Raw genomic sequence first — 27,673 nt, 5'->3', positions numbered from 1 at the left:
GGAAATAAAACTGATTAAACTGTGAAATAAATAGGCACCATCTTCTGTCCTAATACACGATACTGTGCTGTTTTGCAAAAGAAACATGTTTGCATATGAATAAAAAGGAATGTGTGTTCAGAAACGTCAACAAGGTGTCTCATTACAAATGTGCCCAGCCATATATTAGTCAAATGTATATTAAAAATAGCATTGGTTTTGGCCAAGTACAGCTTACAATTAAAATTAATGTCAGTCTTCTTTAAAACAGAAGATGAAACAGGGTAATGTGTTCATCCTAAAATCAGAGTGAAAGAACACATAGGCTTTCTAACATCATTATTTCTGGTTTTATTTCTTATTTTGGTTGTAGCTTTGGTTCTAATATGACAGTGGGTTGGCTATCCGTATATCATGAATTATCCCTGCAACTTAGATGTTTAAACAGATGTCATCTGTGAAGGAAAAGAAGTGCACATAACATCATGCACTTAAAATCACACAAAATTGAAAAAAGAAAAGTGATCAACAGAAGCAGTTCTTCTGTATTGATGGATGAGTAGTATTTAGGTGGGTTTTTATACCAGCTTGAGGAAATTGTTACCCTTACTTGGCTGGAAATGCTGTATAATAGGTTTAACCTTCTCCTGTTACAGCTGTTGGATTTTTTTCATTCGGTATGCCAGCAGCAATCAATACTTTGCTTTAAACACCCAGTGGGCAGGGTAGTGATGGGATTACTGATTTGAGATTTTTTAATTGGTCATGTTTTTATGCATCTGACTCAACTTTTTTGATTGGTGTTTGCAGCATTCATATATAGCTGCAGAACATTCAAAGTTTTCTCCTTTAGCAGCTGGACTTGGTTTCTTGACCTTAAGCTCTTCTTGCAAAGACAACTTGGTTTCTTTTTATGCTCAGATAATCAAATTGAAAAATTGTGGCAATAGGAACTCATCTCACACTTAATCAAAATCCTTAATGGCATAATCTTTTCATCTCTTTAATTTCCAATAAGAATTAGCTATGGAATACTGTTTCTGTAATTTTCAGTTAATTTCAGTTCAGAACAACTGTTAGTGGCACCAGACACAATGTGGAAATTCTGCTTGAAACAAGACAGGATAAGAAAGCAAATAGAGAACAACAAAATCTTTCATTGTTGTGTTTCAGAGTGTTAAATACTTGTCTCTTTGTTATTCAGAATGCTGGGTAAGGACATTTTTTTTCAATTAAAGAGATGTGTCAAATGCCTAGGTATTTTGATTTTTCATAAAAACTTTGTCTTGTATTTGTTACTTCTAATTTGTGGGAATTGCCACATGACTTAAAACTTCTCTTTTTCCCTTTCTTTTTTATTCCTTTATTCCTTACTTATTCCCAGTTATTTCCTTGAAAAAATTAATTTTTATTTTAAATCTTTTACAAAATATCCCATATTTGTACAGTATTGTCATTTAGCCCCAGCTGACAACTAAGTACAATGCAGCTGCTTGCTCACTGCTGCTCCTCCATCCCCAGTAGGTTGGCAAGGAGACCAGAAAAGGTAAAACCCACACACTGAGGTAAGAACAGTTTAACAATTTATATAAAGCAAAATTTAATAATAAGAACAACAAAAATAATAGTTATAGTGAAAAGAGAGAACAAGGGATGGACAATACAGTTGCTCACCAGTGCTGACCGATGCCCGAGCAGTGTCAAGTTGTTTTAGCCAGTTCTTGCTGGTATAATACATGACTACAGACTCTCACCATCCCCTCATGCTTCTAAAGCAGGGAGTTACTATGACCCCAGTTAACCACCTAGTGAACAAGGAAACAGTCAGTCAGAAAGCTAATATGACACAAGGGGATTTGAGAGGAGGTTTTGTTTCATCTTCAGGGAAGTCCATTATTTTCATTGTCAGAATGAGATTAGAGACTGTTCTAATAAATGCCTAAAGTTAAATTAGTGAACAGAAAGGTTGTGAAGAAGATAATTTCCTTTCTTGCCTATTGAAAGAAAATTTGAAAGGTTTGTAGTAAAGATTGTTTATAATTTTTTCAGGAGATTTGAGTTCTGAAATTCCTGCTCAATGCTGATAATTCTGATGTGAGCTTTAGAAAATTAAGGAGTTGATAATTTTTTATTCTAATTGCATCCAAAACTAATTGAAGCTTATTGTTAAAATGCACTTGAAGGCTGACAAAAGTGTGGTCTTCTGTAATATTATATAGTATGTCCCTATAAGTCACTGTTAAGAAGAATGATGCTTCCTTTTTCCATGATTAGATACGCAGGATTTTGACTTTTTTTCCCTCGGGTCAGTAATCATTGCTAGTTACAATGGAGAATTTTCTACTTTGTAGGGAAAAAAAAGCCTTTCAGTGAAATGTGAAAATTAAATAAAATATGAGGAAGCCAAAATTCATTGTATCTAGTGATTGTGTGATACTTTTTTGGGTTTTAGGTTTGGTTTATTTTGGGTTTTTTCATTTCAATTCTTTCATTCTCTCCTTCTGAATGTGTTATAAATTAGCAGAATAGTCCAACGGGTGTAGGTGACACAACTGACTCCAGAAACTGACTCTGAATGCTTCTAATAATTAAAAATTTGTGAATTTTCCATTGCAGGTTTCACAATCATCTTGTTGCATACAGTAATCTCTAATAGCAATTTAAGTAGGCCCAAAAGGCAGGTGGCGGGCAGACTATCTGTTTGTTATCTGGTCTTTTTTTGCTGTTGCTTATTAAAATGGTACTTACCCAAATGCAATATCTTTTGCTTACCTTTCAGGATGTGTTAAATGCACATCTGATTTTACTAACGTCTGGAAAATAGGAATGTTTTGAAATGCCCTCAAAGGCAGGGTTCTCAATAAATGAGGCTGCTGAACGCTTTACGTGCAGTGTGCTCTCTCTGTACTGCATTGACGTGCACAAGTGCAAAGGACTCTTCTGCAGATGGTCCTTTGTATGTATATTTTTGTCTGCTTTATTTCACAGGGCAGAATGAGTAAGTTTCTTTTGCTAGAAGTAGATTATTCCCCCCAAGCTACTTACTGATTATTTGAATGAAAATAGAAGGACAGAAGATGCTTAAATTATTTGTGGCTCAATATTTGAGGTCTATAATGAGACACAGTTTTAATCTTGAATGTTTTCACTGCTATTTCTTAGTCTCACGCCTTACTATGTTAAGGATGGACCTGAGACTAAGAAACATTTTCTGTTAGGGAATCAAAAATTACTTGTTTCCCACCCAGGTTATCAATACAAAAGTATGCTTCTGTTTGTGCTTCTTTTTACATACTTGTCAATATCTTCAAAACTGTCCCTGTAACATTTTTCAAATTTGTTTTTCTATTTCTATAAATACATTTCTTTGTAAATATATTTTCATCTTAGTGACAGCAATGCTGATTTTTTAGTAATGAGGGAAAATTTTCCCTCTTGTTAAACAGAGGTTTCTGATTTGTGGACCTTTAGAAATAATTGTAGATCAACTGACTCGAAATGAACCTAGTAAAATAAAACAAAATATAGTTTCATTGGTTCTATAACTTTTTTTATGTTTTCAACATTGTCTATCGGTTGTTGGATTAAGAAGATAGATTGGGTTTAAAAAGGGATGATCTCTAAAGATCAGTCAGGCACCTCTTTTTTTTCAGAAATTCAAATACCTGTGGTTACACTAGCTTGTAAAGTACCTATGAATTTATCTAATTTTGCTTCATATATGATACATATATATATATATGTACATACATACATACATATATATATATAAACACTGTAAATTAGGGGAAATAACCATAACTTCCTGTGAAATGTTTCCCCAAAGATACAGCAAAGAACAGGAATTGCTTTTCCTTGTTACTACTGAAAGACCTCTTTGAAGAAAGCAGATCAGATTCTGCAGTCTATGAATCTATAAGAGGGACAAGGTGGTGAATATGGTGTAGGTTTGGAATTTTTAAATTATATTTTTTGTTTATTTTAGAATCTTAGAACAGCCCAGATGAAGGGATCTCAAAAGATTATATAGGCCAAACTTTCATGGTGAAAGGAGCCTAGATGAGGTTATCTAGCACTCTGTCCAGTTCTGTCTCGAAAACCTGATGGAGTTTCTGCCATGTCCCTGGGGAGGTTGTTCCAGTCATTGATTTATGTCATTGTAAAACTTCTCTTATGCCTAGATGAAACCTCTCCTAATGCAACTGTTAGCTGTTGTCCATTGTCTTCTCTTCGTGGCTTCTTGTGAAGAGAGAGCCCCTGACCTCCTTGTGGCTACCCTGGAACACTGTGGTGGTGTCTCCCCTGAATCTTCTCTAGGGAGACAAGGCCTAACCCCTTCAATCTTCTCACAAAGGGGAGTTTCTCCGGTCATTTGATAGTTTTCATGGCTGTCCTTTGCACCTTTTCCAATCTCTCCATGTCTTCTTACAACATTACTCCAGGTGGGACCTGACAAGCACTGGGTAGAGTGGATGATCACATCTCATATCTCTGGCAGTGATACTTGTGCAGATGCAGCCCAGGATCCCATTTACCTTTGATGCTGCAGCATCGCCCTGCTGGCTCATGGTCAGCTTGTTATCCCTGTTGCCCTCACCAGGGCTTCTTCCTGCCACACGGATCCTGGCCGGTTCTGAGCTCTCTGGTTGTTCCATTCCAGGTGCTGGACCATGCTGGTCTTTGCTTATTTTCCCAGTATTCTTGCTGCCTCATTCTTCCAGGCTCTCTGGCTCTCTGTGCCACATGTTTCCCTTGAGGGTACATGTCTAACCTAGTTTAGTGTTATCAGCAAATGGGGTGAGGGTGCTTCCCATCCTGTCATCCAGGTACCTCATGAAGATGTTCTGTGTGTGCCTGGTATCAATCCCTGGGGACCCCACTTGTGACAGACTGCCAGCCCATTTTATTTAACAGCTTCTTAGTTCAGTTGAAAAAATTCAAATTACTACGTTCTATTTCAGTTATTTAACAGATTATAGAGATGTGACTGTGATGTTGCTGAATCTCCAGTTTGCTTCTTATATTTTTCTGTGAGAATATTTTGTTTGTGCTCTTAATGCTGCAGCCTGGTCTACTTCATAAGTAGCTGAACAAGTTGTATTGCTAATAAAGCATGTCCTGATTGTTTTTTAAACTGTGACACTAAATCATTTTCAAATCATAAAGATTTTGTTAGAGTTTTCTTTTAACCTAACAAGCCTTTTGGGTTTTTGGAGATTACTTCAACAAACAGATGGAAATAAATCTTAGTCCTAAGCAGGCAGCAGCATGGCTGACATTCAATTAGCCAAATAATGATCAGAAAGTCAGTCACAAAGCCTTATTCAGCAAAGAAAGAGCTGTATGTGAGAGTGAAGGCCGAAGATAAAGTATAATCCCTAAAAGATGTGCTGGAAGACGTGCCACTGTACTTAATGAAAACAGTTGGAAATCCAATTTTAAGCATGAAAGCAGTTTTTTTTCTGTTAGAATTATCAGGAAATTAGGAACACAACACAGAACTAAAGCAGGACTTATGGGAACAGTTACTAGAAATATAGATGAAATTGTTAATATAACATCCATTTTGCACTGTTATTGAATCAAGCTGATTTGTACAAAATTAGAGTAGAAAATAAGTTTTTTTTTTTTTTTTTTTGTAAAATGTAATGTTATGCATAATTTAAAAAAAAATGTGTATGTCTTGATTGTTTACTGTAGAATTATATCATCTGTGCATTTTTTTCACCACAGTGTCTCTGTTTATTCCTGCTCAGAAGCTATCTGTAGTTCAGCTTAAAGAAGCTTGCAGTGTGGCACTGCAATGGAATGCCATATAAAGCTATCCTGACATGTAGTAGAATCATAAAATTGTTTAGGTTGAAAAATCCTTTTAGGATCATTCAGTCCCACTAGTCACCCAGCACTGCTAAGTCCATCACTAATCTGTGTCCCTAACTGCCATATCCACATCTTTGAAATATATCCATTGATAGTGACTGCACCAACTACCCTGGGCAGCCTGTTTTATAGGTTTTCCTGTTTTCCTTCTGGTGAGGGCAGCCTGTTTTATAGCCTGTTTTCCTTCTGGTCAGGAAATTTTTCCAGTTATAGTCTAAACCTCTCCTGGAGCAACTTGAGGACATTTCGTCTTGTCCTGTCACTTATTATTAGTGAGAAGAGACCAAACTTTAACTGGCTACAACCTCCTTTCAGGTATTTGTAGAGAACCATAAGGTCCCCCCGAGCCTTCTTTTCTCCAGGCAAAACCCCAGCTCCCTCAGCTGCTCTGCTCCTCATAGGAGTTGTGCTCCAGATCCATTCTTGGCTCCACTGCCCTTCTCTGGACACGATTCAGCCCCTCAGTGTGTTTCTTATAGTGCAGGGTCCAAACCTAAACCCAGGACCTGAGGTGCAGCCTCACCAGTTTGAGTACAATTCTGTGTGGCTTTATTTCTTTTTAAGTCTCCACATTTTTCCTGGGACTAGAATTATTTGAGGTAAGTGATTATTATATAGGAATGCTAGGGGAAAATAAAAGCCTTTTATAATGCAAAATATAGTTACTGCTTAAAATTGAAGAAAAAGAGCACTGAAATATGAATTCGAAAACACTCAGAGCCAATTTGATGAATTTCCACCACCTTTTCCGCATATGTGGGAATTATGCTTGCTGCCCGCTTTTTTCCAAATATGCTCAATGATACACAACACTGGTACATTGCTACTGAGATTTATTATTTTTAATTTGCCTCTAATATTTACTGAAATTAATAAATACTTCATAAAGGCTTAGTTCATGACTCTTTATTTATAGGACACTGCTCTGCAAAAACCAAGAGAAGTTTTCAGGCTACCAACAGACTTGACTGCATGTGATAATCGCCTTTGTGCCTCAATGCATTTCTCATCCTCCACGTGGGTTACCCTTTCTGATGGTACAGGAAGACTGTATTTAATTAAATCAGGCAAGCGTGGAAGCAGTGCAACTGAAAAGTGGGAGGTATGTCCTGCAATAAATAATATATTTAGGAGGTCTACACATATCCCTATCAAAGTTATCTAACTGCATTAATAATGATATTTGTTATCCTGCTTGGACATAACAAATACAATTGTTGCATTTCTGCCTGAAGTTGTGAGTCTCGTGTTCTGTGGTTAGTTCCTCTATTTATGAAGGTGAAGCTGGTAAAAAGTGCCTGCATTTTGTATCTGTTTTCTTTATTAGAGGGTAGTTTCCTAAGAAATCACAGATGTTTTAGTATTGACAGAAACATAGGTGTATATACTGAAGTGGAAGATTTCAACATGATGGATTAGCTCCTTTCTCTACATCTTTTGAGAGTTCAGTAAAGGAAATTAATCATCCTTTTTCTAGATGCTTGGTAATAAATAACACCTAGTTTTTATTCTGTGTGAGAATGCTGACACATTAATAAGTTACACTGAAGTTGTCAGTATAACAAAAATACAAGATTTATATCTGAGGTTCTGTCATCATTTAAATTTATTTGTTGAGTATGTACAGCACACAGTGGTTTAGAATTGTTTAGAGTAATGTTTAGTCACAACCCTATAAATTCTCAAACTTTATCAGGTTTCAATAACAACAGCTGGATTGAGTCTATATTCATTCAACTGCTGCAGCTTGAATTCTTTGTAATTTATTCTTTCATTTGTTCTTTCATTTTTATGTGTTAATCTTCTAGCAAATAATGCTTATTTTCTTATTTTTCTTCTCTGTTATTTGGATTCATTTTGGTTTTATCTTCTTTAGTTTTTTGCTGAATGAGTACTTTTTGAAAAAATTTGAAATACATGGTTTTTAGACTTAAAACTTCCAACTATAGGTACAAAATGTTTCATGCTATAAGATACAGAGTCTTTCTGTATGAAATAATTTTCATATAATAGAAATATTTTTATTAATTAATGAAATGCATAACTTTAATATCATAATTAATGACATTTTATATTCACAGTGGTGCCTAATAGCCTTTCAGTATGACAGTAATAGTTATTTATTCTGCCTACCTACCTCAAATATTGGATGGACTTTTCCAATCCATGTACATAAATAAAAACTTAAGAACTTCTAACCCTAGCTTCTCCTGAACATGAATATTATTCTCCTTCATTTCATTTTTGCTTTTTATTTCTTACTTCATAGAGGAGGAAAATGAGATATCTTTGCAAAGCTAAATAATGGCACGTTTGATGATTGAACACTGGCAATGATGTTTTGGACCTTTATGTCTTCTTTGCACATGTCAAGGTCTACAAAGATTTTCAGAATGTTGAAGTATCTAGAGAATTAGTGAGGGCCTTGGGAAATGCCTGCATTTTCACCTTGAGTGTGAGACTCTTTGCCCAGTTGATAGGCAGTGTTTATAGACCCTCTTGTTCTTGTTAGTTGCTGTACCTCTGTTAATTGCAGTGCTAAACAGCCACAATGCAGACAGGTTTGGGGATTTTTGTGCTTTGTTTAATGGGCTATTACAGTGATTGTTCAATATAAACAATAACGTTTAAAAATATTTCAGTACAGCAGCCTGATAGCCACAGAAGGAGAACCAGTAATGTGTGACATTTGTGGGTTCATATTGGCAGAGAGATTTGTGGGAAACAAACTGTTACTGATTTGACATTCCTGAAACCCTCCCCTGCTTTCTGTAAAAGAGCAAGGCTTCCAGCTGTAATTGTCTGACTTTTTAATTATGTTTTTGTCTTCTAGATTGTGTTTAATGAAGAACTAGGAAGTCCATTTATTGTAGCACACAGTGTTTCATTTGTAAAATCTGATGCACATTCAGTAGCTGTGCTGCTGCTTAGGGTAGAAAAAGATGAACTAGACACAAAAGGAAGTGGATTTCATGTTACTTTGGAATGGGTTACAATTGCAAAAGGAAAAGAGGGTAAGTGTTTTTCATCTATATTACTGGTGAGTAATGTTTAAAAAAATAAAAATGTTGTTTTTATTCTTTGCTTTAGAAGTTATTTTTGCACAGGTTCTGATATTTCTTTTCCACAGCTTAGATTTTACATAGGTAATTTTTTCTTATATTTTGAGATCAAGTTATTGGTTATGGACCTAAATTTTGACAGACATTTGGAAAACAGGAAGAAGTAAAGTTTTGCACTTGCGTCATTAAGACAATTAGAAATCAAGATAGCACTTTACTTGAATGTTATGAAATGCAACTTTTGTTTAGTTTGGTCTTGCAAAATCGAGGTTATACGGAACTATTTCTAACTAATTCTATTTTTTAAAATATTGTACAGCTGGATATGGGTCTTAAGTTTTTTTTAGTTGTTTTTTTTTAGCTTCCAATTAATGATGTAGGAGATTGGAAGTAGTATGAGATAAATGAAAGACCTATAGCATAAAAAGTAAATACTGCATATTTTAGGGTTTCCTGCAATAAGAGTATGAAGTTATTCCATTAATTTTTGACAAACACATTGAAAACATACTAGTATATTAATACCTACTAATTAATATTTTATCGTAATGAAGTTTTACAAATGATACTTTATATGTTCAGTATGACTGTGATATGGTCTTCCTCATTATGTTCCAAGAAATAAAATTTTGATACTGACAGAAACAAGATTTTAAACTAGTTGAACTAAAGTATTTGAGGCATACTGTCATATTATTAGCCAAATGTTCTTCCATCTCCAACATACATGTTATGGATAACATAGCATAGAACAGAATAATTCATTTGGAAATGACCTACAACTGTCATCTGGTCCAAGAGCCTGACCAGTTAAAGCCTGTTGTTAAGAGCATTGTCCAAATGCCTCTTAAACACTGACAGATGGGGCTTTGACCATCTCTCAAGGAAGCCTGTTCCAGTGTTTAACCACTCTCTCAGGAAATAAATGCTTCCTGATGTCCAGTCTGAACCTCATCTGGTGCAGCTTTGAACCATTCCCATATGTCCTGTTCCTGGCTACCAGGAAGAAGAGCTCAGCACTTCCATCTCCACTTCCCCTCCCTAGGAAGACTGTAGGTTGACCCTCAGCCGCATTTTCTCCAACCTAGACAAGCCTCAAGTCCTCACCTAGTCTTGACAGGACATTCTTTCCAGACCTTTCACCATTTGTGTTGCCCCCAGTGGCTTTAGTTGTTTCCTGCTGTTGAAACCTTGGATGATGGAAATATTTCTCAGAAGGCCACATGAGACCAACTGCCTTATGCTTTTGTGGCAAGCTAACAATAGAAAGAAACCTCTGAACATTACTGTTTATAACTTAGAAGAAAAACTAAATCAATAACATGGCCAGTATAGAACTGAAGACTGTTACTCATGAGAGCACCAACACAGACTTTTATTATATTTTTAATACTGTACTCTTTTGTAAAAAATTCTTTTTTACATTGTGTGTTTTATAACTTATGACAAATATTCTTGGAATCCATTAAAGTGGATTTAAAAATCTTTCAGAAAGTCTTGCCAGTCCTCCAGCATTTCCAGGGAACAAAAATTGTTTGAAATTACTGTCACTAGAGATGCAAATAACAAAATTCAAAGTAATCGTTAATTATGAAGAGAGAAATAAATTTTTATTTCGTTTAAACAAACATAGCACAAATCAGACTGCTGTATGAACCAGTCTCAAAGATAAAAGTTGTTTTGAGGAATTAAAATACTCTACAATCTCTTTCATCAGTAGTCATTTACTGTTGCTTGCCTTTCCTTGAAACTTTCTATTAATGCATTTTATCAAATCAGATTTTAATAAAAGTAAGTAGTTAATCAACAAGCCATTTATTATATTATCAAAATCTATGCTTCATCAAAGCAAAGCTTTAAAACATGGTTGTGTCTCTTTGACACCAACAAATGTGAGATCTCTGCCCTGTTTGGCACACTGGACAAGGGGATCACACTCACCACTATTGTTTTACCAAAGAACAAAAAAAAGGAAGCATGAAAATAAGTCAGAATGGGGGCAGTGGTTAAGTCTTTTCATATCTTCTGTGGTACTTCGGAGAACTGTAACAAAGGTATACCCTTTCAAAGTTGGTTTTCTTTTATTAATCAAACTTTTAGGAATACTGTTTGTACAGAGGATGTGCTGAGCTAGCTGTGATCAGCAAAGACATCATAATAATAAAAGGCAGTCTTAGATTAATCTAGCATATGGAAAACCATGGTACTGTGATTTAACAGGTAGGAGTGCATAATATTTTTAAATATAATGAGTTCCTTAGATAATAATGTGTCTTCTAGAAATATATTATGACTTTAAAATTTTATTTTATAGGTGATCATAGATATGAAATCATTAAAAGGAGAGTTTTGCAAGGAAAATCAGTCCCCCATTATGCAGCAATAGAGCCAAGTGGGGATGGTCTAATGATTGTTTCCCACAAACCATTCACATCTATGCAAAGTGAAAGTGATGAATTAGAAGAAAATGATGAAGCAAATGTATCAAATGAAAAGAAAGGTAAGACTTAGGCTTCTCTCTTCTTTGACTCAGGACAAATCTTGTTTAGCATTTATTTGGAAACTATAGAAATAAATGTTTTAATATCTGTCTTATGGACAGATTGACTTTTGTTTGTTTGTTTGCCTTTGCTGTTGCAAGTTGTATTGTGCATAAACCGATATTAGGTTCTTTTTTATGGATAGGAGACCATTAAAGAATTTTGTTGTCTTAAGGAAAGGGATATTTTGCAGACAGACATATAATAAGTTTTTGGTATTAGTTGGATTGCTAATGTTTAAATTTAGGTATCTTTGTGAAGTACTCAAATTAAGAAGACAGTCTTCCTAGATGGGAGGGGTGCCTGGACCTCCCAAAACTGTTACTCATCAGAAAGCTTTTTGATATGTAATTTATTCCAGCCTTTTTAAAATTTAAATAATTATTTTGAAAAATATTTTTAAGGAATGAGATTCCTCTAAAAGATTCTCTTTTCTCCAGTGGGAAAGCAGTTCAGAAAAATTTCAACGAAATGCATTCATACTTTTTCTTTGCAGTCAAAACAAAGTATGTAAAAATCTATTAATATAGTTGTTTATTCCTAAGTATCACTAAGCTGCATAATGTCTATGTTTATGTAATTATGTTGGATTGTTTCACATTTGGTTTCTGTTTCTGCCTATGTGGCATTGGTTAGTGAACAAATTCTAACTGAAGAATAGTAGCACAATCTTTGTCAATAGTGTGAAAATCTATTTGGAAAACAATTCAAAAGGATCAAATTTCTGGAATATGTTAATGTCAAACACTGTGACAAATGTGATGTTTTATATTTTATTATATTTTATTGTTTGTTTATTTATATATATTTATATTTATATTTATTCTATACATATATTGTATATATTACATGCACATATATGTATATTATATATATCATACATATACACATTTTTATTATATATACATATATAGTATTTATTATATTTATATATACATATATTGTATATAAATATACAGTATATTATACTGTATATTTATTATATTTTATTGTATATTATATTATATTGTAATTTTATTAAGAATAGTTGTACATATAAATCTTGAGGTGAAGAAGTTCTTCAGTGCACTGAGCACCATGATATAGTTGCCTTTTGCTGAACCTAATGTAGGCTCTAGTTTTATTTGCACAGTTATATAAAATTGCAGGTAAAATGGACTTCTAATATCAGATACAGTTTGTGTCAGTGTTCACAATTTTAAAGGCTCTCATGTCTCAGACAATGATAGTTTCTGGGGAAGTATAATGATAGCACCTGTGACTGATCCATTGCAACCAGGGCAGTTGTGGCAGCAGGAAACAGTGCAAGAGTCCTTCCAGAATCACAGCTGCTGGAATGAGGTTTTGATCAGTGGAATCTTGGGTTGGGTTGTGACAACTTGAGGGCCTTCAAGGGGAACCCATACTTTACTTTTTCTCAAAATAGAAAGGTAACTTTTACAAGATTGCTCTTTTGAAAATATATTCATCTGTATTTGTATTTTCTGTGTATTACCCACTCATGGCTGTCATAGCCTTCCTTCTGTATAAACATTTCTCTTAAAAGGCCATTTCTTCTAGCAGTTTAATAATCAGACAGCTTCTAAACACAGTAGTAGAAGTCGAACCACTACCTCTGGGCAAGCAGTTCTATTTCATCTCCATTAGCTGAAGCAGATTAAGACTACCTAGTTTTATAAAATCATTTCTATTGAGTAGTCAGCATAGCTATATAAGAAAGAAGTTTTCACATCTCTGAATGATTTGTACTTCTAGCATGCAGTAGCTTTTCACAGAATGACTAGGTTGAAAGAGACCTTTAAGATCATCGAGTCCAACCCAGCCCTAACACCTCAACTGAGCCATGGCACGAGTGCCACATCCAGTCTTTGTTTAAACACATCCAGGGATGGTGACTCCACCACCTCGTCAGGCAGACAATTCCAGTACTTTACACTCTTTCCACAATAAACTTTTTCCTATCCATCCTATATTTCCCTTGGCACAGCTTTAGACTGTGTCCTCTCATTCTGTCAGCTTCTGCCTGGAGAAAGAGACCAACCCCCACCTGACTACACCCACCTGTCAGGAAGTTGTAGAGAGTGATAAGGTCACCTCTGAGTCTCCTTTTCTCCAGGCTAAACACTCCCAGCCCCTCAGCCGTTCCTCACAGGGTTTGTGTTCCAAGCTCCTCACCAGCCTCGCTGCCTCCTCTGAATGCATGCAAGTGTCTCAGTATACTGCACCTGATTCCTCAACCAAATTAATAATCATTGTTTCATTGTATTTAAGTACATTTTGCATTTCAATTTCATAATACTACAGTAAACTTAACAGTAATAATTAATGCCCATTATATATCAACATATTTGAATATAGACATGATATAAATTACTTTCCAAATGAGGGACACAAACAGGCTTGATTACTAAAAAGGTGTTTCTCCATTTTAAGTTCAGGATATATTTTGTGCAAATTGTTCAAGAGTAAAAGTTAATTTCCACTTTTTCAAAAACACACTTTCAGAACATTTCGTGTGTCTCAGCACTGAATGCTGTGGAATCCAGTAATCCTTGTAACTTAGTTTGTGTTTTGCTGCATGTTTCCAATTGTAGACCCTCTCTACTACTGGCAGCAGACGGAAGATGATGTGACCATAACAGTTCACCTGCCTCAAGACATCACGAGAGATGACATAAAAATACATTTTTCCCCTGATAATATATGTGTTACACTGAAAGACCAGCCTCCTTTGATGGAAGGGAAGCTCCATTCATCTGTGGACCACGAAAGCTGCACATGGATAATTAAAGAGGACAAAAGGTATTCTCTATATGTTTTAGTTTTTTTATTGATAGGAACTGATTTTAAAACAGACACCATATCTGACTTCTGGCCCTTCTGGGATGGTCTCATTTAATGCTACACCCCATGTCCCTTCTTGCAGGAATGCCTCCTCTGCTGAAAACAGTTCACTGGCTTTTGCTGTTATAGTACTGTTTCTTTATCTAATTGTGAAAGTAATCCCTTCCTTTTGCAGTTATTTTCCAGGAAAAAAACCCACCTAGCATCAAAATGCTAAACATAGATTTGTAGGTTCAACATATGTTTCAGGATTGATTAGTCTGAATGTACCTTGTTGTATGTAATTTCTCTTCAACTTTCCACAAACAAGCATTTTAGTAATAATACAACCAAAATTCTTTAGTCTTGACTTATAAATTCCTTAAGATAGTTTTCTAAAAAGTTATATATTATGTACATTATAGAAAATGAATCTGTGTGAACTTAACATGCTGTAGACCTCAAATAGATATGTTCCTGCTTTTATTTTGAAAGTAACTTTTAGGTGCTTTTCTCATTCTGAAATAAAAATATGAAAGAATGGAGAGGGTGCAAAAAAAGAATTCAGAGCTCCATAAAACATAGTCAGATTTTTCTTTGTGCATTGTCTAGTTTTCATACTCTGCCTGGGCTGAGCCATGTATTCACTCCCCCATGCTGGTCTGGTTATCTCAGAGATATTCACACTCTTTAATGAGCTCAAGAAGAAACATGAACACCACCAGGTGATCCACTCAACAGCTCATAGCTGTTTATCTAAAACAAAAGCTGCCCTTTACGTTGTGATAAGGTTGGCTTTTTGCAGTTTCCAAAAGGTTAACTGTAAAAGACAGTAATTCTCAAAAAAAAAAAAAATTAGAGGGACTAATATTTTTATATAGGCTATACTATTGCTGTCTATTAAAATTTGACTGTGATTAAAATATGTGGGGTTGTTGGTTTTTAATAAAACCTGCTGCTGAAAAATAACTGAGTATCTTGATGTTTTATAAGCTGAACAAGTTAATTTTTAATTACTCATTCCAGTGAGTGTTATTGCATGAATATCAGGCTTTTTCTTTAATGAAAAAGGGTAATTACATATTTCACTATAATAAGTTGCACTCAGTTCTTAATGCTTGTACTGCAACACTGATGTAAATCTATTGATTAAAAGTCAAAAACTTGCTCCAAATGTCTTCTGTAAAAGTATGATGCTCCTAATACCATTGTCATTGCTTCAGAGTTCACTAAATAGTTACTGCTAGGGTGCAGTAATGAGTAACTTAGATGGTTTTCTGTCAGGAACACTACAGCTTTCATTGCTGCAGAGCCTGTAAATGTATCTAAAAAGTGAGTATGATAAAACTGACTTCAGTTTTACCATTATATCTTTGTGTTTGTCCAACAGAGTATTTAAATAGAACTACTATGTTGGTGCATCAGGCTGTGTCTTCTATTTCATTTACTTAATTAGTTATTCCCAATAGTTTAGTGATTATACTGGGTTCTCTTTGTTGTTGTTGGGTTTTTTTTTACTTGTTATGAAAATCTTATCTCTTCTAAGGTATTATTTTAGATAGACAGTATAGATAATTAGTTGATGTATTATTTCTGAGGTCTATAAAATATAAATCTTTTTGTCCCAAATGTTATATAGAGGTAGGATGCACTTAAGTAGCCCTAAGAACTACTGATTATGTTGCAAATAAACCTCTGTAGTAAAATTCTGACACTCTTGGAACAGATTTTTTTACAAGTGATTTCCTGCCATATTTAAATATTTTAATGAGACTGCTTCAGGATAAACTACACTTACCTTGAAAACCCTGAGGTTTCTGTACTAGAAATCACATCCTTGGTCTGTTTTTCTCTAGAATAATTTATTTTGTAATTTGAATGCTAATGGTTTCTGTTATGTGATTTTCCTTATTAATTCATTTTGAAGAGAACTGTTCTTATGTACACTTAGAGCTTTTTAACTAATCTGACAAATGGATGTTGTGTTTTCACATGCTAGTCTTTGTCTTCTCTTTGCATTTCAGTTTGGAAATCTCTCTGATTAAGAAAAATGAGGGATGCCGGTGGACAGAGCTAATTGTTGGTGACACAAGAGGGGAATTCATTATGGACCCCTCCCAGTGCTCTGAAATAGCTGAAAGCCTGATGCATCTTACCTCTGAAGTAATGGTAAAGAGTCAAGAATCAAACACTTCAAATTCTTGTGCTTTTGCATGTTGTCTTTTCTTGCTACCCTTATTTGCACTGCATTGACCCAGCTCATCAATAGTTCTTTTACTATTTATTAATTTTTAATTGAAACTGTAACAAACTAATGGCACTAGAGTTGTGAATGCACTTTGAACAGTAAAACCATCTTCAAGGGAAACTCAGTTTAACTTCTGTGATGGTGTCTGTACACCAAACAGAAGCCTGATTTAACACTGAAAATAAATTTTGTTCCCACCATTTAGGATGTGCCAGTTTGTTTTAAAGCAATTAATTAAATGATTTTGAAAGATGTGTGTTTCTTGTTTATCAATTTGCTAGCAAAACTTTTTTACTGTCTTGCTAGGGTTACTGTACTTGACCTTCAGAGTGTAAATGATTACTTAAATGTTTAAAAGGAAAATTTAGGAAACTATAAATATGACTCATGTTCTTTCTGGCATTTTTGTTATACAGGAAGTCTGTTTGAACTAAAATGTAATTTTTAGCTGAAATTTGCTTGATACTTGGATTAATTAAAAAATGGCATCTCATCTGAAACTTGTGAAGTGTGCCTCCCTGTGGCTTTTGATATATTAGGTTTGGATTATTACTTTGTTTTTAAAAAGGCTCAAAACTGTTATTAAAATAAATTCTATTTAGTACTCCAGACTGATTTCTCTCCTCTCTCCCTCAGTATTTGTGAGAAAGATATTGTAGTATATCTTTTTACCATAGATTTTTTTTGAACTTTAAATTTCTTTTATTTTGTACTTCATACTGAGCTTAAAGTGATGATTTTTAATCATAAGTTTTCATTAATTTAAAATAGATTTTAATAAATTAAAATTAATAACAAAACTAAAATGTTTCATGTATTTAGAGCTGCATATCAAATTAATTAATCTATTTTTTAATAGCATTACTGATGGCAAGATGAAGCAAGCTTACACTGATGTACATTTACTAAATGTGCATATGTTTTCAGGATTGTGTGCTTTTGCCACTTAGAGAAGGGAATTTATTGTCCATGTTTTAGTGGCCTATGCACCTTTCTTCAAACTGAAATTGATTTTATTGTACTTACCACTTCTGCTGTCCTCCAGAGCAGAAATCATTCTATTAATTTTGAGTAAGTACATAATACCTTAATTTTCCAGTATGTATAGATATGCAAATAATTCTTCACATTAAATTGTTCTTTGAGTTGTTTTTTTTTTTTATAAAAAGGATTTTTTTTCAGTAGTTTCGATTTTCAGTCTAGTTCATTCTTTTTTTCAGAATCCAAACCCTGAAAAAGAAAACCCACCTTGTAATGCTCAAGAGTTAGAAGAATGCGATGCTTTTCTTGAAGATGGTGCAAGCTTGAGCAGATTTGATGGTGATACCTTGAAAGTCACTCATATAGTAAGTACTGCAAACTATTATAGAAATACTTTAAAATATTTTTTGTTTGGAAATGGACCTCTATTATGAATACAAAAATTTGTAGACTCTTGAAATCACATAATATCTCCCATAATATCAAATCACTGTAGCAACAGAAATTGTCAATTCATATGTGTCCTTCAATGTCATTTTAATATAAAAACAAAGTTCCTTTTGTTCTCATAAAAAATACATGCACTTTCACAAGTGAGCCATTTGAAAAAACAAAGTTATATCAAAGTAATTATAAGGAAAGGGTATTTTTCAGTGGCATAAAATTCTTCAGATGACTTAGTTTGCATTTTCCTCAGTAATTTTTCAGACAGCCTGGTAGAAACCTTACCGGTTTTACTAAGAAGCTGGACCATAGATCACTTCATAATACTTCTTTGTCAGTCACACTAAAAATAGCAGACTGGGGGCAAAATGCTTCAATAGCAGGCTTCATCTAGGTTCTAAGCAGTCCTGACTAACAGGAAGCTAGGATTTGATCTGGGCTGTTGCCTAGAGTTGGCAACAACAAAATAATATGAAAACATTACAGATTAACTCATTGTCATAGTGTTTTTGGGGTTTATTTTGAAACTGGATGAAAGCAAAAACTACCTTGTGGTTGTAGCATGATTGGGGTTGCCTAGGAAATTGTGCAACCTCTGTCCTTGAGATTTTCAAGACCAGACTGGATAAAGTTCTAAATAACTCAGCCTAAACTACTGCTTCTCACACTGAAGGGTAAGAAATACCCCAGAGTCCACAGATCAGGAGGAACGTAAGCTCATCACAAAAGGGATGCTTTTGTGCATCACAAAAGGCTGCTTTCTAGCAAGCAGCAAGTAATAGTAGAGCAAATTTAAACTCCACGGTTCTTGTAAAGAGTTCTTAAAATGGGTGGCATAAAAGTAAGTCAAAGGTTAATGTGTTTAAAGTATTACAGTCAAAGGACAGTTGCTGCAGGTAGGAAAAACTAAATTCAGCCCCTTCTATGGGAACTTGCAGCTTTGGTCCTTGTTAGTGTAAGTAGAAATATGAGGTTTTTCAGCATACAGGAATATATTTTCACTTTGATTTAGTGAAAATCTTTCAAGTTGACTGGGGTTTCTTGTTAGCAATTATGGGGCCTTTTCCTTCAGAAATGGGGCTGGTACAGCTCTTTAACCACAAATCCTACAAACATTTTTATTGTGCTGATCTGAAATTTAGTAATTATTTGTTTGCAAGTAAATTAAAAAATGTCAACATTTCATAATTTTAGTATTCTGTCTAATCCTTGTTTCAGTGCTTGCCATCTCTTAGCTGAGAGGGACAGTATTTCCTTCCCTCTTAGCCCTGCAGAAAACCAGATGTGATTAATTAGAGAGAATCTTTTCCTAAGATGAGAAGTTGCAGGTTAGGATCTATCCTAGAGAACCATTTCTGCCCAAAACACTTTCCCATTTGCTTGTGTAGTGGACATAATGTTTCTCTGAATATTATTCCAACAATCTTAATAGCATCTCTTTGAAATGTGTAAGGTACCTGTGTTGTATTGAGCTGTTGATCAGTGGGATGCAGCTTAATGATTTCAAACATTTTGTCAAGTAACAAACATAAAACTGTTGATCATCTGACTTTTGCAATATGTATAACAGAATCTGCTACTGATGCTTTGAATCAATATGTTGTATTTGTTTTGTTTTCAGATTAATCTTGGAAGCAACCAGTATCTTTTCTCTGTTGTTGTGAATCCCAAAGAAATGCCATGCTTCTGCCTGAGGCATGATGTTGATGCTCTTCTCTGGCAGCCTCACTCTGACCAGCCAGAGAATATGTGGGAACACATTGCAACTTTTAATGCTTTAGGTAAGAAATTAACTTCTGTGTCACACACCTCTGAGACTTTCCTATATGAACACTGCTGGTTTCGCTTATGTTGATATTTCACTTACTTAAATCTGAATTGAAAGATATAATTCTGTTGAAAGCAGCATGGTAGCTTGTTGCATATAGGTAAAACCTTATAGAAGAGAGAGGCCTTGTAAGACATGGTTTAGGCCTTGCTGTTAGCCTGTCAAGTTCCCATAAGAAAAGAATCATAAGAATGAGAATTAGTTTGACTAGCAATCTATTTTTGTAAGAAATGAGTTTGCACCTATAAAAACAAGAAGTCTATCCCATGAGAATCCGTGAAGGAAATCTGTAACCTGTCTAGAGAGGGGGAGGTTTGACTGACCATACACAGACCATATCCCTAGCAGTGAAGTGAGTTCAGTGGATTGTTAACCAGTTAGAGGCAAACACGGTGCCTTCTGATACCATGTAAAAATGAGCTGGGCACAGTAAAAATTCGGCTCTTGGGCACAAAGAAAGAAGTGTCTCATCTTATTTCTATCTCTAACACAAAGTCAACAGTGACAGTAGCTTAATTTTAGAAATAAAAGAACATAGAAAGGAGATGTTATGCCCTGGGAGGAGGACAAGCCTTTTCAGACCATGTATAGGATGTAAGCACAGAACTGCTTAGTAAAAAGGAGAACTCCTTGGATAAGTGACCTTGAGTTAGAGACTGAAAAGCATAATTACCACCATAACACTCACACAGACATCATCAGGCAATAGCTGCAGTTAATTGATTATGTGTCTCGGTGTGTGTAATGTATGGTAAGGAGTTTTAATAAGTGGCCTTTAGATTTTTTCTGTCTTGTTGACCCATGTGATAACTATTGGCATGCATTTTTCAACAGAAGTGAAACAAATAGCCTTGCAGAAATATGGCAGATCACTTTGCAAAATTGCATCTTAGTTCTCTTTACAGAATTGTAAAAGGAGATCAGTCTGAAATTAGTCAATTTGATACTAGAGTCCTGTAATGAAAGTGGAAAAGGGAGGGGTTTCTTCCAAGTGAATATTAACAGAAATTACAGTGTATTGAAAAGTAACTTATTTTTTTTTAGTCAGTTCTAAACAGAAGACAAGTTTTAAGTGTCTGTTCAAGATAAGGTAGGCTCAGAAATCCAAATTTTTAAATGTAATTACGCACTGGGAGATGAGGAGAGAGAAGAGATTTATTCTACTTAGACCGCTAATATTGGGCCAAGATTGCCCATATGGACCATGTCTGTGGCCTGCTGAGAAAATGAAGGACTTTGTGAGGCAGAAAGGAGCCAGATGTAGGAAGAGTATTTTGCTGTACATATGTATCCAAAACACCAGTTAAGATGAGGTACATGAGAATTGTATATTGCTATTAAATTGGTTAATGCATCTCTTCAGAAAGTACTGGCTTATGTAATAAGTGTGGTTTGGTAGTTTGGGTTTTTTTTTGTTGATGTTGGAGTTTTTTTGGTTGATTGTTGTTGTTTGTTTTAGGGATTTTTCTATTACAAATTGCATATTATTTTTTAACTTAAGCTTGCATTTTTATCAGTCAGTTAAACTAATTATTATAGTATTAACTATTAAAGTTCTGTTGAAACCCATATATTACTTATCCCTTCTACTTGCTTTTGGGCTATACAGGTTATGTCCAAGCATCAAAGCAAGACAAGAAGTTCATGGCTTGTGCTCCAGATTACTCCTATGCTGCTCTTTGTGAGTGCATGCGAAGAGTTTTCATCTATCGCCAGCCGACTCCTCTGGCCACAGTTCTCTACAACAGGAAGGAAGGAAGACAAGTAGGACAGGTTGCTAAGCAGCTGGTAGCAACCCTGGAAGCCAATGATCCTATCTTAGGCTTTCAAGCTACGAGTGAGAGATTATTTGTCCTCACAACAAAAACCTTGTTTTTAATAAAGGTGAACTCTGGAAATTAATTATTCAGTGTGCTCTGCTGTAATTTGTGTTAACAATTTGTTACAGAAGTGAATAGGTTGATGATCTGACAAGTTCAGTACAATTTGCTGAAAATCAAAAAGGGGATGTTTTACAGGGGAATCAAATTTCCTCATTAGAATTTTTCTGTAAGAAAGTGCATTTTTTGACTTTGCTGCCATGGAAGTAAACTTTTTCAGAGCTATGGGAAAATGTCTTCTGCATTAACATCTTTGTCAAAGTCAGATGCTGCTATTGCATAGGTGAATAAATTTATGCATTGCTTTTTCCAAGTGACTTTATTTGCTACTTCTGAGTTTTGAGTATTCAGTACTGTTTTTAAATGCCACTGTTTACCTATGAAAAAAGTAGTCAGATAAACAGTTACAAGTATATGATATGCCAAGTAGAATGTATCATAAAGAAAAAAAAATCTCCAGTTCAAATATGGTTGACCAAAAATATGATTTGATATTTTGACATTCAGCAGTTTTGAGTGAAATATGAGTGAAATGAATGGGGTATTATGTTTCTTATACAGGTAATAAAATGGAGCCATTTTACTTTATGTGCATATTTTACATTATTGGTTTGGGACTTGTTTATACTTGCAGTAAAGTCTGTTCACATTTCTAGAATACGTTTTAGTAGCTTTTTCAAGAAGTAAAGTAAGGGTCAATATATAGCTGGCAATTATAGATCAAGTGCTGTTAGTTAAGGTCTTGTCGTACTCTCAGTTGTGCCATTTTCATTTGACTTCATACTTCATTTCAAGTGACCCATTTACAATGAGAAAATGGCTGACAGAAAAAGCACTGGTATTGCAAGCTGGGATGGGACACTCAGAGGTGCTGCTTCTCCCTCAGATGCCACTGTAAATGCTGCATTGTCACTTAACTGTTGTGTCTGTGATGCCTAAGTCAAAATGTGGTATATTTGCAATGTAAGAGCACTCAGGCCAATGAGGATGCTTTGCTTTAACAAACTGCTAAGGTTAATTGAGTTGAATAGTTGTATCTGAAGATTTTTGTTTCCTATTTTAAATTGGCATTGTCAATACATTTAAACCAAAGAGTCAGTTATGACAGCTCCTTCCCTGGGTTGGGCATTTTTCATAGTTGGCTTACAAATCCATAGCAAAGGATGCCTAATGTGTTGTGTACTGACAGGAAAGCTGTTGTCATCTGTGGTACCAAAGTGCACAGAGAGACACAACTACAGACACCCTTTTAGTTTGCATCTTCCTACCAATGTTATTTCAGAACTCTGTAAGAATCTATTGAGAGAAGAGTAAGTATTTCTTCAGTTGTGATTGTTTTGACTCCTGTAAATTCTCCAGATTTGTATCAGTGAACTGATTAAATAACAAGAGGGAGACAGGCAAGCAGCTGTGGCTTGCAAAAATCATCCAAATGCAGAAGCTTTTCAAGGAACCTGATTTTCCTTCTTCTCACAGCAAGATTATATTCTATATCCAATATTGAAAAGCTTTTCTTTACTATTATTTGCGTGAGTTAAAACAGACTGGATTTGTAAATATCTTTTCATTCTGTCCTTTTACAACTATCTTGAAAATGCTTTTTGGAAAGGCTCAGTGAATGTATTACCATTGCATGACTGTTTTGCATCTAAATTTTATTTGTTGTCCAATAATACCCATCAAAGTGGTAGAATTCCTGCAGAGGTCCTATAGAAAAAAAAAAATAGGTAACTTGCTTGAAGATGTATATGAATATGTATATGAAACCTTAGTAACCTGAGGTTTAATCTTTGGGGACACAGAATTAACGTGATACTTGGGAAGCAGAGGAATGAAAGAATAAAAGAATCATAGTCAACATGCCTTTGTCACCTCTGGTCTACACCTCTCTGCAGGCAGCTTCAATATAGATGAGAATTTCAGCTGTTCTTTGTCAAATTCTTCTTGCTGTGAGTTACTTGTTTAGAAACATGCTCTGCTGTCTCCTGCAACAGAGGAAACAAAGTCAAGTAAAATGGTGACCTCTTCAGAGGTATTACAATATGCAGTAACTAGAATTCACATTCCAAATGTGTGTCTGTTTCAGGGGAGTTCTTTGCATCTGGAAATAACTGAACACAGGGAAAGGTTCCTCCCTTTTCCATGTTACTCATCTGTTTGTAATCATGGTTTCCAGGAACAATGTATCAAGTAGTCTCTCTCCTATTTTGTTTCTATGAGAGTCAAGGATATTTTATAATCTAAATTATTTTTTACCTTGAGGAACCTGGAGTGCCTGAGGCAGGGCAATCCCAAGCACAAAAGCAGGCTGGGCAGAGAGAGCAGCCCTGGAGAAAAGGACTTGGGGATGCTGGTGGATGAGAGGATGGACATGGCCCAGCAATGTTCACTTGCAGCCCAGAAACCCAAACATGCCCTGGGCTGCATCATGTGAAGCATGGCCTGTATGTCCAGAGCGGTAATTCTGCCCCTCTGCTCTGGTGAGACCCCCACCTGGAGAAATGCATCCAGCTCTGAGGACCCCAACATAACAGAGACATTCATGGTTGGAGAAAATCCAGAGGAGGGACACGAAGATCATCAGAAGGCTGGAGACCCTTGTCTAGGACAACAGGCTGAGAGAGTTTGGGTTGTTCAGCCTGGGAAAGAGAAGTCTCTGGGACACCTTAGAGCAGTCTCCAGGAGTGTAGGAGAGGGATCTTTGGACAAGGGCATATAGTAATAGGATAAGGGATAATGCCTTTAAACTGAAAGAGAGTAAGTTTAGATTAGATACTGAAGGAAATTCTTTACTGGTGAGTGGTGAGGCACTGGACAAAGTTGCCCAGAGAAGTTGTGGATGTCCTGTCCTCTGAAGGGATGAGACTGAGCAGCCTGATCTAGTGCAAGGTGTCCCTGCCCATGACAGTGGAGTGGGAACTAGATGATCTTTAAGGTCCCTTTCCAACCATTCTATAATGATTAAAGGGGCTGCAAGTCACCAGGAGACTCTGTGTGAATTACTCTCTGTGAATTACTCTTAAGGCTCATTTGTTCAGTATATCCTAAATAGTACAAAGTATAAAATGTGGATATTTAAAAGAGATGGTTTTCTGACACCATACTTCAATTTTTGTAGGATTTTGTTTCTTGAAATCTTACTTTTTCACACAATTCTTCCTAAGAGGTCCCAATCACAATCCATTTATAGAATTTCTTAAAAAATATTTGACTATTACAGGCTTACTTGGCTGTTACTGCATTATTTGATTTTAGTATTCTTTTTCAGTGCTTTCCTTGACTGCATGATTGGAATGCATCATGTATTCTACAAGTTTAAATAAATAGAAAGAAAATTAAAATTTTAAAATTATTTTTAAATATTTATATAAATTTCAAATGTGTAATCTTCCTATGCTACTAAAGTAAAATAGAAAAACAGAGATAGGAAATTCCTTAAAATAAAACTTGTTTTAAGGAGATTTCTGCTAGGGCAAAATTTTAGCAGGTGTCTGCACTGCAGGGCCGGCGGGGCTGTTGCCAAAACAAGCGCTACTGTACTCCTTGTTTATCTCTGTGAAATCCCCTGTACAGACTTGCTAATGTTCCATTTCTGCCAACACACAAATTTACAGAGGTTGTTACTGGAGAGGGTTGATAAGTATTCAGGTGTATTCTTGTCTTAAAGTGCACACTGTGCCTCTGATCCTGTGTCTTTTTTAAGTACAAAATTCAAATGATCTGGAAAAACCATTCTAGATGCAAGAGACAGATCTGTCCTTCCTTCCTTCCTCTCCCTCTACCTCAACATGGGTGCTTTTTTGCAGGAAAGTGAAGGAAAATAGGAAGGATTTGGTCTGTATGTCTGTCCTTTGTCAAAAAGTGGCTCTTCATTAGTGAAACAACAGATCCTATGAGAGTAACAAGTAAGGTTAAAGCTTATACTTTATTTCAGTTTTTTGTGCTTTGTTTCAATAATGAGCTGCTATAACTTTTTCATTTCCTTGCCTTCTGTCAATTTATGTTTTCTATTCTCATTATGCAGATTAGATGAACTTGAAGCCTGCAGTCAATCACATATTAGCCATGTAATAAAATTTTTGGTTTAAAATTTTGTGCCATCAGTCCTATTTGCTATTTGTAATGTATTTCTGGAAATCTGGTGGGATTTGTTTCCCCTCGTCCCTATGCAATACGTGTTCATTTGTGCTATGGATAAAAATCTGCAAGGTCTAAAGATAACTTGATGTCTTTGATGTAGAAGAGCCAAGTATCAAGCAGGCCTTTACATCAAGACTATTGCAATAATTTCAAACTCAAGGTGTAGTCCCTTTTTCTTACAGAAGTGTTTGCTGGAATAAGAGTTTTCCTTTATAAAATGTTTAAGGTCCTTCTGAAAAACTTTCTTTACACAAAGATCTTTGTCATGAAGTGGTAGCTGGATATTGATTAAAATAGATCTAATTAACAGTTTCAGATGCAAACCTGGAAAATATTTGTCATAGTCTTTACCAATCTAATGCTCTATGCAAAATATCCTTTATTCACCATTCCAGTGCATTTTTGCAATCTAATGTCAGTTGCAAGGAATTCTCAAGAAAAACCACAGGAGAGCAAATTTTAAAAAATTATTCATTTTGGGACATGACTTTCATTATTCTGTGATGAATATGCACTTTCTATATATACTTTAGTGTATTCCAATAATACATTTCTTAATGTATTAGTTACATTCTGAGTCTGCAGGACTTGTGTGCGTGTACATTTGTATTTTCATCTGTATGAATTCATACTGCCTTGAGGTACTGGGGAGGGTGGAGTGGCTTTTGGAGAGGAGAATCTTCTAACTTTAGTGACAGCAAAGCTTGGATTCTTTATTAACATGTTCATGAGTCTGCCATACTTACGTTGTAATGTCATGATTACTGCTTTATGTGAAAACATCAGTCATGAATCCTGTGGTGGTTTCCTCTGCTCAGGATTAAATATGAGATATTTCAGTATTTCATTCTACCCAAACTTAAACATCTCACAGGCCAAGTATTGAGTATATGCCTCCAGTTGGCAGAATTGATGCAGATGTGATAAGTATTTCTTTTTATCAAAATAAGTGATGCTTAGAAGGAAAATAAATAAGACACACTGAATGCTAATTCAGTCACTTTCAGCACTGAAATTGCAGCTGATTGGACTTTAATGATTTTTCTCTGTGAAGTTACTCATTTTTTCAGTTGCATATGTCCCCTGTAATAAATGTAGAGTAACTTATGGTAATGTAAGGTTAAGCAATTTGTGGGAATTTTCTGAAACACTGAATTATGCTTGTACATGCAGTATCTAAAATATGAGCATGAGGCACAAGATGGATGTGCCCAGTTATAGAGACCAGGAACTCAGGCTCTTGATTTGATCATCTGAGCAGAAATAAAAAATGGATGCTTTGAAGACATTTTCATGAGTTGCAATTTCAGATTCTGAAAAGAGTAAAAATGTGGGAGTCTGTGCAGAATCATTACAAAATCCTTGAGTAGTTTGGGTTAGAAAGGGCCTTGAGGATTACCTAGTTACAACACTCCTGCCATAAGCAGGGCACCTTTCACTAGACCAGGTTGCTCAGAGCTCTGTCCAACCTGCCTTGAACAATTCCAGGGATGGGGCAGCCACAGCTTCTCTGGGCAATCTGTTCCAGTGCCTCACCATCCTCACAACAAAGAATTTCTTCTTAATACCTAATCTAAACTTGCCTCTTCCAGTTTAATATCCTCACCTTTGTCCTAGGCACTGCATGTCCTTGTCCAAAGTGCCTTTCCAGCTGTCTCATGGGCTTCCTTTAGGTACTGGAAGGTGCTCTTAGATACCTCTGGAGCATCTCTTCTCTGGGCTGAACACTCTGATACTGCATGTCTTCACAGGAGAATAAGCTTGCTTAGCAAGATAAAACATACACAGGTTCCCTTTTAAAATCTAGGGATATGTGCAATGCTCTATTCAAAGCAGCTGGATCAATCAGAAAGAGAAGTTCTCAAGAC

At 35.4% G+C, this 27,673-nt stretch overlaps 1 protein-coding gene across 1 annotated transcript in view; it reads left to right on the top strand.

The window, feature by feature from the left end:
• NUDCD1 (NudC domain containing 1) overlaps positions 1-23,525 on the top strand; it is a 35,661-nt gene extending 12,136 nt beyond the window's left edge. Inside the window, exons 3-10 of the mRNA XM_021546568.4 lie at positions 6,776-6,961; positions 8,693-8,873; positions 11,236-11,421; positions 14,056-14,263; positions 16,309-16,453; positions 17,753-17,878; positions 19,579-19,738; positions 21,395-23,525. Coding sequence (XP_021402243.1) covers positions 6,776-6,961; positions 8,693-8,873; positions 11,236-11,421; positions 14,056-14,263; positions 16,309-16,453; positions 17,753-17,878; positions 19,579-19,738; positions 21,395-21,687 — 1,485 coding nt within the window. The 3' untranslated portion in view covers positions 21,688-23,525. The remainder of the gene's footprint in view (positions 1-6,775; positions 6,962-8,692; positions 8,874-11,235; positions 11,422-14,055; positions 14,264-16,308; positions 16,454-17,752; positions 17,879-19,578; positions 19,739-21,394) is intronic.
• The last annotated feature ends 4,148 nt before the right edge of the window (positions 23,526-27,673 follow it).

This window comes from Lonchura striata, chromosome 2 (genome assembly GCF_050655825.1).
Source record: "Lonchura striata isolate lonStrDom1 chromosome 2, ASM5065582v1, whole genome shotgun sequence".
Classification (NCBI taxonomy): Eukaryota; Metazoa; Chordata; class Aves; order Passeriformes; family Estrildidae; genus Lonchura; species Lonchura striata.
The sequence above is the reverse complement of the archived record's forward strand: the minus strand, read 5'-3'. Positions and strand labels throughout refer to the sequence as shown.